Source organism: Protopterus annectens, chromosome 1.part1 (assembly GCF_019279795.1).
Source record: "Protopterus annectens isolate FY-2018-M chromosome 1.part1, PAN1.0, whole genome shotgun sequence".
In the NCBI taxonomy this organism is placed as follows: domain Eukaryota; kingdom Metazoa; phylum Chordata; order Ceratodontiformes; family Protopteridae; genus Protopterus; species Protopterus annectens.
Window position 1 is genome coordinate 829,674,033 of NC_056726.1, and position 16,191 is coordinate 829,690,223.

Consider the following 16,191-nt stretch of genomic DNA (forward strand, 5'->3'; position numbering starts at 1 on the left):
CGATGGGGTACTTAGCTTTAGAAGACTTCAGGTTTGAAACTCGAAAAACAAAAATTTCAGGTAGTGGCCGACCGGCACTTGTGAACTGTTTCTGCTTCGGGCACCTTCTCGGCAAGAAAGACTGATGTAATGGCATCAACTGCCTTTTTTATACCCCTGACATCATGAAAGAACCGACAGCATCCGATTCAGAAATCCCAAGACTCTGGTATTCGGGCCGAATGAGGGCTACCTGCAGGCAGATAACCCAAGTGTGTGACTACAACAGTGAAACACGAAGAACATCTACCTAGACCTGGCTAAGGTTTCTGATACAATACCCACTTGGGTACACTTGACAAACTCACCAAACTGGGCATAAACCCCTATATAATTCACTGGATTGCCAGCTGGCTCACAGACAGAACACAATAAGTCAGGATACGTGTGACCAACTCTACTAAGAGACCAGTCACCAGCTGGTACCTCAGTGCTCTCCGTAAGGACCACTTCTATTTGCCATCTACTTCTCACAGGTAAAGGCCAATGTCAAGGGCCTCTGGCTGACCAAGTTTGCAAATGACTTGCAAACTGAAAGCTGTCACAGAATCCTCCATGACACAAACATCTTACAAGAAAGTTTAATACAGACAAATAACTGGTGCCAAAGTCATGGACTAAAAACTCAATGCGAAGAAATACATTATAGCACCTGTTGGGAAAACTGCCACCCAAGCTAATTACACCACTGATAAGACATCTTGAAGAACTGACCTGGTAGTCAGGGTCTGGGAACACATGTAGACAGTAATGTGGCCTTTGACCAACATATGGCCAAGATAGTAAGAAAATGTCATCCAATTTGTAAGAAAGGGCATGGCATCTAGGTCCAAGAAAGACATAGTGCCACTTTATCTGACCCTTATCAAGCCCATTATGGAGTATAATGCCCCCTTCGACATGTAATTGACCAGACATACCTCTCAACTGTCCAGATTTTTGCCTCATATTTTTTTTTCTAGACTGGTAACCATGGAATCCAGGTGTTTCTTTTTATACTTCCTCTTCATGGGAACACTCAGCGAGACTCATCGGAGTGTGATGAGGAGGACTATGCTTCAGAAACCTCAGAACTATCCCTGTAGCAACATGCTGCTCTAACCTCTATGACAAAAAAATGGCAGGACTAAGGTGTCAGAATGAAGGGCAACCTATGTTGTAACTGAAAACTGTGCCGACTCAAAAGGAATCGCAGCCAACTCTCACAGTTGCTTCTGTATCAGTACCAAGGCAGCCTGCAGAATCTGTGAAACCAGTACCAATCAGCTCAAGATCAAAAAAGCCATAGCAGATCTCAGCACCATGACCAACACTGATGTTAATGAAGGTTTCAGTGCTGAGATACCAAAAGCCAATGTGGTCAACACCAACAATTCCACTACAAGTATCAAAGTTAAAATCAGCACTGACCCACTGGCATTGACAGCCTGGGCCCTAGGAATGTTGAGCACCAAAAGGTTTGGTACCAAGTTTATTGACACAGAAGAGGATTTTGATGCCAAGGCAAAATACGGCATCATTGAGACGGATGGAGTCAGTGCTGCAACTATCAACCCCAAAGTACCAGCTAAAGAGACAAGGCCTTAAGAAGAAGCAAAAAACAAACAGGAAGGGTCTTCTTTTCCCACCCTGAATACTGAGTGGGGAAGAGATGATGCTCCTCTCAATCTACACCTTAACATGTACCCTCATCATTTTCTCCTAGAAACCATTGCAAAAGGAAGTACTGAGCAACCAACAGGTCAAAATGGAAATTGAAGACATAGGTCCTGACTCCAAGTATTTAGATGACAACTTTCCAGAGAAGAAACTGTTATCTCTTTTTCTAACACGATGGACTGGAACTAAAACAAACCTTCAACTACAAAACCCCAGCAGAAGCCTGAGAAGCCATGACTGAAATGTCCTTTGGATGAAAACCCTTTACCAGAGGAAACTTCATCATCATCAAAAGGGAAGATCTGAGTCTACATAGTGTGTAAACAATACTTTCTTGAACATACTACGTTTATGAAACACATCCTACAAAAATTAGCTAGCCTCAACTGCATCTTGTTTCTTCTTCTCCTTCCTAGGTTTGGAAGAAGCAGGAGGACTGGAAAGTGTAATGGCCCTTTCACATTCAAATGATAATGTCTTTTTTGCAAAGTCCTGGATAAAAACTTGTCACGTTTCAACACTTGCATCTGGATGTTCCATCCCAAAGCACATCACACAAAGTGCTTGTGTGTTCTAAGGGCTAATATTATAGCCACACTTGGAACATTTATGAAACCCTGAGGCCTTATCCATGACAGCAAGCATTGTCAAAACAGTCTAACAATAAAATACAAGCAGCCCACAACAACAAGAACTATGAAATTCTGGGTAATAAATGCACAACCATCTAAACAAGATGGTGACTGGCGGCATAGGAGGAATAAGCCCTCAAGTTTAAATTATGGAAATTAGCTGACCAATAATCAGGAACTAAGTAAAATGGCCAGATGTAACACCTAGGTGAAATTAATTGACATAGAGGGTATCCCTCCAAAAATTCTTACAATACCAAGTGGGGCTGAAAGCACCTCTCAATGCTGTCTCAAATATGGCAAATGATATTTAGTGAAAAAGTAAAGTGTAGTGCATTATATGAGTCAGGGGAGAAGTTTTAGAGACTGGGATAAACTTAAAGATGCAAAGAAACTGTTGCCTATGGTTAAACTGTCTTAGTGTTGAAAAGGACAGTGGATCATGTAAGACATATACATTAACTTACACAACAGATGTGTTCTGATTTATTTAAAGTAAAAGTGCTTTTGAGACGCTTTTATCTTAGCTTATAAATAAGCAATGTACATAAAACAGTATAAAAAACATTTGGCTGGCATATGGCTATACCTCTTGGATCATGGTAGCTGCAAGACTGTATACAACTCCAATCCAGACTTCATTTGACTGGACACTGCTGTTATCAACAGTACCATCTGGCCTCATTCCATTTACAGCTCCCATAGTTCCATCAGCAAATCTCATCACATTCAGGGAAAATATTGTTTCCAAGGCACTTCGTACATGAGACTCAGGAAAAACCTGCAGCAAAACAGGAAAAGAAGAAAACATAACTTCAAGAAAGAAGATCATAAAAAGATTGCATACATGGTAAGATACAACACAAGCATACAGTTTAAATGAAATAGAAAATAAAATAAAAAAAACTAGAATGCAATTATTTCATAATATACAATGTAGCTTTCGGAGATATAAAATAACACCACTGAAAGTAAATGGGAAAACAAGATGCAAAGACTGAAAAGTAAATAAAAATAAAATAACCATGCTTATAAAGTAACTCATGTTTTAAATTTTTACACATTAATGCATTGGTTACAGTACTGCTACATCTGAATTCAACCTTTTCCCTATGGAATGGGTCACGGCTCATCTTGACATAGCAATGACTTGCAGAGTGTAAGCAAATGAAATAATGGTTACTGATCCTACTGTGATAATATTTACCTATATAAAAAAAAGAAGTTATGTTCTTACTATACAGCTCCATCTGTGTTGTTGATCTTCATTCATTCATTACTGATGGGGTGTCGCTTCCATCCTCGGAACAGAGTTGGCCGTTATAACAAGCTTGCACCAGCCAAAAAAAACTCTCAATCTAAGTCTCACCCATAGTGCCCCTTTCTATATTACCTCAGACTGAGTTTGCTCATAAGGACAGGAAAGAAAAGTGGAGGCTTTATCTGAGCAACTTCCTTATTATAGATAGGACCATATCTGAACAGTCAGGAGTCTTTTGGAGGGGGATGGCGGGTGGGTTGTAATAAATGAATGAAGATTAACAACACAGATGGATCATTATGGTAAGAACATAACTTCTTTATCTGATGTTAATCTTCATTCATTCCTTACTGATTGGACAGAGTCCCTAGCTACTTTGTTTTCTGGGAGACCCTATGGAAGAATAGTCCTGAGTACCGGTAAACCAAAGGAAGCTCTCCCCCTGGAGACAATATTCAATTTGTAATGAGTGCTAAAAGTATGAGGGGTAGACCATGTCGCTGCTGCACAAATATCATCCATAGAAACTCTTGCATGAAAGGCAACTGATGTCTCCACTGACCTTGTGGAATGTGCTATGACATAGATAGCAATGAGGCTTTGTTCTGTTTTTAAATGAAACAAATACAGTCTCTCAACCATTTAGACAAGGTAACTTTGGACAATGGTTTCCACAATCTTGGTCCTGAGAATGATACGAATAATTGATCAGATTTTCATAATGACTTAGTTCTGTATAGATACAAAAATGCAATTGGCTATGCACGTCAAGCAAATGTAGTTCATATTCTCCTTTGTTAGAAAAATTTAGAAAGAAAACTGGTAGATTTATGGTTTGATTAATAGTCAAATCTGAAATAACTTTGGGTAAAAAGAAGGGGTTGGTCCGGAGTGATACTCTGTCTTTATGAAATACTAAGTAAGGACGTTTTGTGCACAAAGCTTGCAACTCTGAAATGTGTCTTGCTGAGGTAATGGCCACCAAGAACAAAGTCTTCCAGGATAAAAATTTTACATCACAGTTGGCAGCCGACTCAAAGTGAGGACGAGTCAAGGACTGAAGAAAAAAACGTTATGTATTCACCATAACGTTTGATGTGAGTTGTTCATCTCACCTTCATTCTTTACTGATGGCTTCGGAGCTGATCCTCGGCTCTGACTCGGCCAACTGCAAAAGCTCAAGTTATTCAACTACCTTGAAGCCAACTCCCTATCCCATTATGCACCTGATCTTCCCTCACATCTTGTTTGCTGCCTGACTACTTAGTAGTATAAATATGCCACTCAGAGTTGGATAAGAGACACAGCACCATATACGGACCTCAAGTAGACTGGATGGGGGTCTGAGGGTGGGACATAAGAATGAAGGCGAGATGAACAACTCACATGGAATGTTATGGTGAGTACATAACTTCTTTATGTGAAGTTGTTTTAGCTCGCCGTTCATTCTTTACTGATGGGTTGCGTCCCAAGCACCATCTTTCTCGGGTGGCTCACGGGAGAATATTCAGAACTGTGGAACCAAAGAAGGTCCTGTCCCTGGAGGCCTTGTCTACTTTGTAATGAGTGATAAAGGTATGAGGTGTTGATCAGGTAGCTGCTGCACAAACAGATCTAATGATAACCTTGCAGAAAAAGCTAATGAGGTTGAAATAGCTCTAGTAGAGTAGGCCTTTACTTTTTGTTGCAAGGGGGCATTTTGTGAATTATAAATGAAGGAAATGCAATCAGATAGCCATCTTGACAAGGTTACTTTAGGCACTGGGGCACCCTTCTTTGACTCTGAAAAGGAAACAGAATTGATCCATTGACCTGAAGTGTTTTGTTCTGTCTAGGTAAAATCGGAGTTGTCTACGAACATCAAGTTTGTGCAGCATGTGTTCCATCCGATTTGTGTATTGGGGAAAGAAAACTGGCAACTCAATAGATTGGTTAAGATTTATCCCTGAACAAACTTTTGGTAAGAAGAATGGATTAGTTCTGAGGGAAACTCTGTCATTATGGAAAATCAGATAAGGAGGTGTGATGGTTAAAGCTTGCAGCTCAGAAATCTTCCGAGCAGAAGTAATGGCTATCACAAAAATAGTCTTCAATGAAAGGAATTTCAAAGAGCAGGATGACGCTGGTTCGAAAGGAGGTAGTATGATTCAGGAGAGAACAAAATTTAGATTCCATGGCATGACTGGAGCTCTGTTTGGTGGCCGCAAATGAATGGCACCTTTAAGAAAGGCTTTGCAAATTGAGGCAACATGACACTGGAGCCTTGGAAACCAAGATGAAAGTTTGATACCGCTGCTATTGAACTCTAATGGTAGCTGCAGCCACTCCTTTGTTGAAAAGTTTAGTTAGAAATTCCAATATAGATGGGACCGGAGCAATATAAGGATCAACATCATTCTGAGAGGCCCATAAAGAAAATCTCTTCCAACTTTCTGGTAGATGATTTATGAGACAATGTTATAATATGTTGGGCCCTCAGTTGAGAGGTTGTAAATCCTGGCTATTGTGAGAATTGGAGCAGCCAAGCTCTCAGTTTGAGGGAATGAAGAGAAGGATGAAGAGCCCCTGATGAATGGGTCAACAGATCCAGAACTGGGTGCAGGATCCAGGGTTCTTCCAAAAGATGAGGCTGGAGGAAGGGAAACCAAATTTGAAGAGGCCAGTAAGGGGCTATTAATATCATGGTCACTCCCAGATGTTTTACTTTCTGTAACACCTTGCGAATCAGAGGGAAGAGGGGAAATGCATAAAGGAGACCCAGGGGCCAATTGTGCACCAGTGCATCCCTTGGGGTTTCCCCCGGCTAGGGAATTAGGGCAAAGTAGCTGCTGCATTTCATGTTTGTTGGGGTTGCAAAAAGATCGCAGCAAGGCTGGCCCCACCTGCGGAAAATCCTTTCTGTTACTTGTTGCTTTATGGACCAGTCGTGAGGCAGTTAAGATTGCCCTGCGCAGCTCATCTGCTATCACACTGGATTTCCCCGGGATGTGCATTGCTATGAGAAAGCGCTGGGAGGAGATTGCCCACTGCCATACTCTCATGGCCTCTTGGCACAGGGGGTAAGATTTGGTTCCTCCTTGTTTGTTGAGGTACCAGACCAATAACATGTTGTTCGTCTGAATTGCAATTGTTCCCAGAGGTACAGAGTCTTGAAAGGACTGCAATGCTAGAAGTACCGCTCTCATCCCCAGGACATTTATATGCAGATGAGCCTCATGTTTCTTCCACATGCCTTGGGCTGTTCTTCCCTGAAAATGCCCCCAACCCACTCAATCAAGGAAGCGTCCGTGGTCACCGTGGCTATGGGATTGGGTAGAACGAATGGACATCCCCGAGATACATGTTGAGACGTCAGCCACCATTGAAGGTCCTTCTTGCACACATTCGTTATGACAATTTGGTGTGACATTGGAAGTTCCTGAAAGGACCAGTGAGAGAATAGGAGCCATTGTAGAATTTGCATGTGCATTCGAGCAAGGGGAATGGTAGTGATTGCTGCTGCTGCTGCCATCTATCCTAGCAATTTGAGTATCATTGAGACTGGGGCGTTTTTTCTCTGAAGCAGGTCTGATACTTATTCTCGTAAGACAGAAATTCTTTCTGGAGGCAGACAATGTCAGTGAAACTGTGTTTAGTTTTGCACCTATGAAGACGGTCTGTTGCGATGGTGATAAGGCAGATTTTTCTGAGTTGATGGTAATCCCCTATTGATTGTATAGGTCTAAGGTTGTGGCTATCACATGAAGAAGTTGATGCTTGGTGGTGGCAATGAGGAGCCAGTCGTCTAGATATGGAAACACCTGGAATCCCAACCATCTCAGGTGAGCGGTGACTGCTGCCATACATTTGGTGAATGCTCTGGGGGCTGTAGCGAGACCAAAGGGTAGAGAGTGAAATTGATAATGGCTGGCTCCCAGCCGGAAGCGTAGATGATCCCTGGATTGTCTGTCGATCTTTATGTGGTAGTACGCATCCTGAAGATCTATAGAGCACATCCAATTGTCTTTCCCCAGAAAGGAAAGTACTGACTGAAGCATGACCATCCGGAACTTCATCTTTTTTACTGACTTATTTAGTCTGCTTAGGTCCAGAATAAGTCTCCAGTCCCCTGTTTTCTTTGGAACTAAAAAGAACCTTAAGTAAGTTCCAGATCCTCTCTGGTCTGCTGGGACTGGCTGGATGACTCTCTTGTCCAGCAACCTTTGGACCTCTAAGGCTGCTTGGTCCCTGTGACTGGGTGGAATGTCTGGGATTTTCTTTACCAGAGGGGGGTGAAGTGGCAAAGGGAATAGAGTATCCTCTGGATAGTATGATTTGTACCCAGCTATCTTTTGTTATTTTTAGCCAGGCATTTAGGTACAAAGATAGGCACCCCCTGACTACCTCCAGAGAAGAACAGTCGGGCCTCCTCTCAGGAGCGCTGATAGGGCTTGCCAAAGAATTGGTCTCTGTCGCCCCGGTTCTGTGGACCCTCCCCCTTGCCATGCGGGCGACGTCTTCCATTATTACCCCCTCCTCTGCCTCTAGAGGGAGTGTCACAACAAGTGTTTTGGAAAGATCCTTGAGACTTATGGAACCATATCTTTCCACCTCCTCATCCCTTTGGGGTAAGGTCTATTCGGGGTAGAAAAACATACTCAGACTGCAAACAAGGTCTTTCCATCCTTTTAACTCCTGGTAAGAGTTTCCTTTACCTTAGGTTTGAACCATCAAAGGGGGTGTTAATGAAGGAACACAAAGTGTTCTGCAAAGGAACATAAGCGCATCCAGGAACATCTCCTGAGAGTGATTCCTGTACCCACTGCCCTGTTCGTACCATCAGCTGCATAAGACAACAGATGCATGGAAGAGTTCATTACTGAATTAAGAGTGGAGAGCTGGGAAGTTACCTTGTCCGAAACTTCCACAGCTACTGAACCCTGTAGGGTGTCTCCTAGCTCATTCAGGAGATCCCTTTGCAACCTAGTAAAATGTGTGAGGTAGTTCAGTGATCAAAGAATGAAGGCTGTTGAACTAAACATACGCTTCCCATATCTGTCCATAATCCTAGATTCCCTATTAGGAGGATGAACACATGAAGTCTCTGATAATTCCTTCTTGGTGGCTGCTGCCACCACCATAGCATTAACAGGTACTCCTTTACTAAGTTAAAGTCCGTCTTGGGGGCTGGTTATAAATTTGTTAGGCCTCCTGGGGACAGGCTCCATGGCGTCTGGGGACTCCCACACCCTTCGAGTGAGTAATTCCAGCAACTCATGGAAGGGTGGAGACACCCAAGAGGTGGAAGGTTGAGACCCAAAAGCCTTCAGGAGAACTGACTCATCATCAGAAGTGTTAAGGGATTTCCAGCCACCCCTCTGTTTAAGAATCTCTAAGACATCTCCAAAGGAGATATCTTCTGAGGGGGACCGCGGGGACCCTTCTGACTCATCAAAGTCAGTATCCAAAGTGACTGACTCCTGTGGGGAGTCCAAATGCTTCCTCTTGCAGTCTCTCTTCCTTGGCATTTCTTCAGTGGGGGCTTCTGGAGAGGTCTCGGAAGAACAGGCTCACCCAATGGAGGTTCCTGAGGCTCAGGATCTCTACGCTTCAATGGAGCGTGTGATGAAGAGGCAGACACCGGTGCTTTCAGGGAGGGAGCTGCTCGAATTGATGGAGTGGTTGTCGGGGCATACAAAACCCTCCTCATAGCCTCAAAGGACCCGCGGTCCAGACAAGAGGAATCCCTCCGATCCGAAGATCTGATGGAAATAGTCTGAGCCGGTACAGAGGGCTCTGAGCCAGAGGTCGGGGCCGAACTCACTTGAGGCGAAGCCCCAAGAGGTAAAGTCGGCACTGACAAGTCGGTCCTACTATCCTCCCTGGACCCGACCGGTGAGTGTCAGCCCCAAGATACCTCGGTCGGTGCCGAAGGTATCAGGGCAATTGGGGCCAAAAAACCTATAGAAGGTGTCAGACCTGAAGGGTCCACAATCATCAGTTCCGTGGTCTCCGGCTCCGAAATATCCATGCGAGTCAGAGGAGGAACAGAAGGTGTAGGAGAAACTAAGATCGGCCCCGAAGCCACCCTGGGTTGGTGCTGATAAACTTTTTGCTAGCGCCGGTATCTACAGAAGCTTCTTCACAATGCAGTCCACATCCAAATCAGACAGTCTACTTGAGGCCCGTGAGGAATGTGACGAAGCCACAGATTGCAATACAGGGGGCTTTAAGGTAGGAGATACCAGCTCCAAGGTTGGGGACCGGCTCCTAACCATAATGACAATCGGTTCCAAAGGCTGTGGAACTGATGTCGATGCTTTACTAGTAGCGGACTTCAATGTAGAAGGCGTTTTTGTCGGTTCCGTCTTTTTTGAGTGTTTGTCTGACTTATAGGTTCATAGGTTCATAGGTTCATACTAGGCTATCTGCCCGAGGGCATTTACAAGCCTAGCCCATCGTTTTGTGGCTTACGCCACCCCTTTAGTATGGGGAACTATACCCATTATTTTGCTGTGCCTCTGTCGAGTAGTGACACTGAGGTAATCCCTGGGGTATATCTGCGATCTCCCATCCATTGGTCAAGATTTCTCTTGAACAAGGCCAGCGAGGTGCTCTGCCTCACATGTACCGGGATTTTGTTCCACAGCATAGGGAGTCTTTGGGTGATGAATCTATCCCTCCAGCACGTCCTATTAATAGCCGTGTCGAGGTTTAAGTCTCCCGCCCTTGTGGCTCTGATGGATCTAGATTTTTTGAGGTGAAGCATATTCATCAAATCTGGGTTTGACATGGCCTTGTATGTTAGGCAAAGGTCACCTCTGAGCAAGCGGTAAGCGACTGAATAGAGCTGGAGTTCTTTCAGTCGGGCAGCATAGGACAGATTTTTGAGACCCTTTATCCTTTGGTGAAGAACTTTTGTGGCCTCTCCAGCTGCTGCAAGTGTCGGGTCAGATACATTCCGAATGGGGCATTGTACTCAATCATTGGTCTGATGAGTGATGAGTAAAGGAGACTATGACCTCCCTTGATCTAGATGAGAATCCCTTCATGATAAGGTGGGCAATGTAGAAGGTCTTCCTAACTACTTTAGCTACATGGGTGTCGAAAGACAGACTACTATCAACCTGGGTCCCCAGGTCCCTGATAACTTCTTCTGTGCTCAGTGGATTGCCACCTATTTGGTAGCTAGGGGTAACCTTGTTTTTCCCGAAGGGTATGACTATGCATTTTTGGCATTTAACTTTAGGCCGTGGCTCTGGCACCAGTTATCCGTTCTGTGAGACCCTTCTGAAGGATATCTGTGTCAGATGTGTTTTCTACGGCACCCAGTTTGCAGTCATCTGCTAACTTTGTCAGCCATAACGCTCCTGTGTTTGCTTGTACTGAAAAGTAGATGCCAAACAAGAGTGGGCCCAGGACTGAGCCCTGTGGGACACCACTTGTGACAGGCTTTGAGTCTGACATGGCGCCAGCAACTCTGACCCTGTGGGTTCTGTCACTCAGCCAGTTTGCAACCCATCTTGTGATGTATGGGTTAACATTTAAGCTGATGAGTTTTTCAATGATACCCGAGTGGGGTATTGTATCGAAGGCCTTAGCCAGATCGAGGTAGGCTGTATGGACTGCCTTTCCCTCATCAATGGCTTTGGTGACTGTTTCGAAAAAGTCAACCAAGTTTAAAAGGCATGATCTGCCTTTGACAAAGCCAAACTGGGTTGGATCCAAAGTCTGCAAATTCCCTATGTCTTTATTTATGAGGTCCATTATGATCCTCTCCATGAACAGATTAGTACTAGGTTAACTGCCCTTGCGAGACATTTTAAGCCTAGCCAATTATCCCCTGTGAGATTCAAACCCTGTACCTTGCGTTTGTAAGGCAAGCACCTTAACCATTAGGCCACCAACGATTCTTGAAAAGAGGATTTAAGCAGACCTTTATCGATTAACTTTCTCTTTCTTTCATGTAACACTCTTGAGCTGAAGGAGTGGCATATAGAACAGCTTTCTTGCAGGTGAACCTCACCCAAGCAGTAAACACATTCAGTATGCCCATCAGTTATGGACATCTTTTGCCAACATCTAAGGCATTTTTCGAAGACAGACTTGGCTTTTTCTTTCTCCTGCTGAGACATCTTCAACAACCCAACAACAGCAATAAAGATTCACACAACAAACTATTCAAGCCTTGTAAAAAGAAAGGCTTTAGAAATTAAGTTCACACTGAAATTATTTATCTGCCCTGTATAAAAAAGAAGGGCTGCAATTTCACTTCAACACACACACACACACACACACACACACACACACACACACACACACACACACACACAGTATATTACCACTGATAATCAAGGAAAAAATGCCTTAAAACATGGCCACTAATTTTACTATGACAGAAGTAATAAGATAACTATATGCCCTATAAAAAAGAAGTTCTAAAAGGCTAACACAACACACTCCAATCTATAAACACACTCCAATCTATAAACTATCAAACACACACTGTTATCTAAAGAAAACAAGAGAAAAAAGGGCCTAAAAACACGGCCACTAATTTCTCTGTAATTAAGCTAGCTTAACAGAGATATGGAGAAGAGAAGGCCTAACAAAAAACAAGCCTTAAAGACTAACAATATAAGCTAAATATTGAAATATCCAACTACAAATATAACTACACACACTAACTACTATATAAAATGGCTAAATGACTAATTTTAGCTAATATAACAGCTATAATTTCTAAAGAAGAAAAGTTATTCACTGGCCAGAGCTAGTGAACGTCTGATCAAGTTGCAGCGGCAAATGAGATCTGGGGGAAGATCAGGGTGCATCATGGGATAGGGAGTTGACCTTGAGCGGGTTGAAGACCTTGAACTTTTACAGTTGGCCGAGTTGGAGGCAAGGGATAGGCTCCAAACCCATCAGTAAAGAATGAACGGCGAGATAGAGCAAAGTACAGTTTTGTACCTACCATAAATGTAGATGTTCGAGTGCTCATACAGCTGCAGTCATTACAGATGGGTTATCCTGCCGTCAGGCGGGTCCTCGGTCAACCGAATTCCAAAGTCTAGGTCCGGCGTCGGTTGTCGTCGCTTCTTCCCTGACGTCAGTGCGGCAGGGGTATAAAAGAGGCAGCCGACGCCATTTTCTTTAGTTTTTCTTGCCCCAGATGTCAGGTGCCCCCAGAAGGAAGGCAAAACATAATGTTATGCAAACATGCAATATAGATAAATCAAAAAAAGTAGTTGCAAGCAAATACACCATAAAAGAATACCCCAAATAGGTTGTATGATAAAGGTGTTTGTCATAAGGCCTGTCCTAAGAAGGGACAGAGGGGGGGTAACCTGGACTGCAGCTGTATGAGCAGTCGAACATCTACATTTATGGTAGGTACAAAACTGTACTATGTTCATCGTGCATACAGCTGCAGTCATTACAGATAGGAAGAATCCCAAAGCTAAGTAAGGGTGGTAGGCACTAAGTGGAACTAGGAGGAGCGAGGATGCCCTGCAGGACTGCTGTGGCAAAGCCCGCTCTAGATTTTGAGCATAGTGGAAGGTGGTAGTGCTTGGAGAAAGTGTGCACTGAACTCCAAGTAGCTGCTTCCAAAATGTCCTTGGTAGGGACCCCCCTGAGGAAAGCTGCAAAGGTAGCTGTGGCCCTGGTGGAATGGGATCTGATGTATGCAGGCACAGATTTTCCATGAAATGAATAAAGGCGTATGCAGTGGGCTATCCATTTTGAAATTGTCTGTTTGGAAATAGCCTTTCCTTGAGCACCTGTAGCATAGGACACAAAGAGTTGCTCAGATTTCCTGAATGGCTTTGTTCTGTCCAAATAATAACGAAGTTGTCTGTGAATGTCCAAGGAATGTAGTAGTCTCTCCCTTTTGTTCTGTGGATTAGGATAAAAGGTAGGTAAGTGGATAGTCTGATTCAAGGCTACACTGGATACTACCTTTGGCATGAAGGTAGGGTAGGTTCGTAAGGAAACTCTGTCCTGATGGAAAATGATGAATGGTTGCACAGCCATGAGGGCCTGTAGTTCCGAAACCCTGCATGCTGAGGTGATAGCCAGAAGGAAGGCTGTTTTCCATGACAAGTATTGTAGCTCTGCTGAAGAAGCTGGCTCAAATGGGGGGCAGGGTCAGCTTTTCCAATACAAAGTTGAGGTCCCAAGCTGGAACTGGTGGTTTCCTTGGGGGCTTTATATTTTTGGCCCCTCTGAGGAACTGCCTTAAGAGAGGATGTGAGAATAAAGGAGGGTCCGTGTTGTATTGTGCAGAAATGGCTGAAGCGTGGATCTTGATGGAGGAGAAGGAAAGGCCACTGTTTAACATCTCAGCTAGGTACTGTAAAATTTGAGGTATATTTATTACCCAAGGATTCTGGCCGTTTTCTTGATTCCAGGAACAAAATAGTTTCCATTTGGCGGAGTGGGCTTTTCTAGTAGAAGGTCTTCTGGCCTCCATGATGACATCCTGCACCTCCTTGGAGAGGAGAGTCTGTTGGGAAATTAAGGTATTCTCCATGCAGCTAGATTTAGGGTTTTGAACTGGCTGTGAAGGGTTTTGTAGTTGTGCTGGGACAACAGAAGAAGGACTAGAGGTAGGATCCATGGTGGGGACTGTGTCAGGCTCTTTAGGAGCGGATACCAGTGCTGTCTTGGCCAGTCTGGAGCAATGAAAATCATTTGTGGCCTCTCTGCTCTGGCTTTTAATAGAACTTTGGTCGGTAGAGGAAGAGGAGGGAAGGCATAGACTGTCAATGTTGTCCAATTGAAAGAGAGTGCGTCCACTTTCCAGGCCTGTGGATGATAGGTCCTTGAACAAAATTTTTTCAACTGGTAATTTCTGTGGGTAGCAAATAGATCTATGTCTGGCTGTCCCCATGCCTGAGTTATCTTTGAGAAAACTTGAGGATGCAACTTCCATTCGTGTGGATCTGTCATATTTCTGCTTTGGTTGTCTGCCAGTGTGTTTTCTTTTCCTGGCAGGAATTGCGCCTGTAGTTGAATTTACAGTTCCAGTGCTGTGTTCCATAGGGTCATGGCTTGCCTGCACAGGGGGTAGGAATGTGTTCCCCCCTGTTTGTTTATGTACCACATGACTGTGGTGTTGTCTGTCCTTATCAATAACTGGCCTGGATGCAGTAGGTCTTTGAAGGTCATAAGAGCATTGTGCACGGCTAGCATCTCCTTTTGGTTGATGTGTAGGTGCTTTTCTTTTTGGGAACATATTCCCTGAATGCACTTGATCTGCCATGTGTGCTCCCCAGGCGTAGTCTGAGGCGTCTGTTGTGATGATTTGAGTTGCTTGAGGTACACAGAAAGGGAGACCTGTGTTTCTTTGGCATGCTTGAGCCCACCACAAAAATTCCTTTTGAAGGCATGGAATGAGTGGTATAATTGTTTCCAAGCTGTGGCTGTGTTGAGACCATAAGTTTTTTAGGTACCATTGTAGTTTCCTCATATGCAGCTTTGCACATGGGATTAGTAGGATGCAAGATGCCATGAATCCCAGAGCCTGCAGGACTTTCCTTGCAGTTAGCCTGGTGAAAGTTGCCATTTTGCTGAAGTATTGAGACAGTTGCCCTTGTTTGTCTGGCGTGAGGTAGGCCATCTGGGTGGTTGTATTTAAGTTGGCACCCAGGAAAATTATCTGTTGAGAAGGTATTAGTATTGATTTCTTTTTGTTCACTGTGTATCCCAGGAAGTTTAACAGTTTTATTACAAACGCCAGATGCTGCAATAGAATGCCCTTGCTGTCCGCTTGGATCAGGCAGTCGTCCAGATATGGGTAGATTTGTATTCCTTGTAGTCTGCAGAAGGCAATTATTGATGCCATTGGCATATGGCATTTCGTAAACACTCTGGGCACAGTAGACAAGCCAAAGGGCAATGCAGAGAATTGGTAATGGGTTGAACCTGCAAGAAATCTGAGATATCTTCTGCAATCTTGTCTGATAGGGACATGCAGGTATGCCTCCTTGAGGTCCAATGTTACCAGCCAAGATTCCTTGCCCAGCATGGGAAGAAGCTGCTGTAATGTGAGCATCTTGAATTTTGGCACCTGTAGATATGTGTTTAGGATGGATAGGTCTAAGATAGGTCTCCAATCTTTGTCTTTCCTTGGTACCAGGAATAGTCTGGAATAAAAACCTTGACTTTGTTCTTTTGTAGGTACCTCTTGAATCGCTTTCATGTCCATGAGAGCGGAAATTTGTCTTTGTGCCTCTGCCCTTTGATTTTGTGGCAGGTTTGGCATGCCTCTCATTTTTGGAAGGGTGTGAAAGTGGAACCTGTAGCCTCTGTCTATAATGTCCAGAATCCATTTGTCTTTTGTAACAATATGCCAATTTTTTGAAAATAATACCAGTTTTCCGCCCAAAGGTGCTGCCATTAAAGCTTTGCTTGGCAGGTATAGGGGGGAAGTCATTGTGTCTGTTTTCTAAATGACTGATCTATCTTCTCCACCTCTTGGGGATGGTGCTTGCCATTGTCTTGCTCTGTAAGATCCTTGAGGTTGTCCTCTACCCCTTGGGCGTCTGTATCTGCCCCTTTGAGGTCTGTCCGTGGCTGGAAAGGACCAATTTTTTGAAGGCCAGTTTCTGCTGAAGC

The 16,191-nt window shown here is 43.9% G+C and overlaps 1 protein-coding gene across 2 annotated transcripts in view; it reads right to left on the minus strand.

Annotated features, from left to right (window-relative positions):
- Positions 1-2,913: 2,913 nt before the first annotated feature.
- Positions 2,914-16,191, minus strand: part of GBA2 (glucosylceramidase beta 2) — a 2,751,058-nt gene continuing 2,737,780 nt past the window's right edge. For both annotated transcript variants that reach the window (XM_044078535.1, XM_044078526.1), the window contains exon 16: positions 2,914-3,111. In XM_044078535.1, the coding sequence (XP_043934470.1) occupies positions 2,914-3,111 (198 nt within the window). The remainder of the gene's footprint in view (positions 3,112-16,191) is intronic.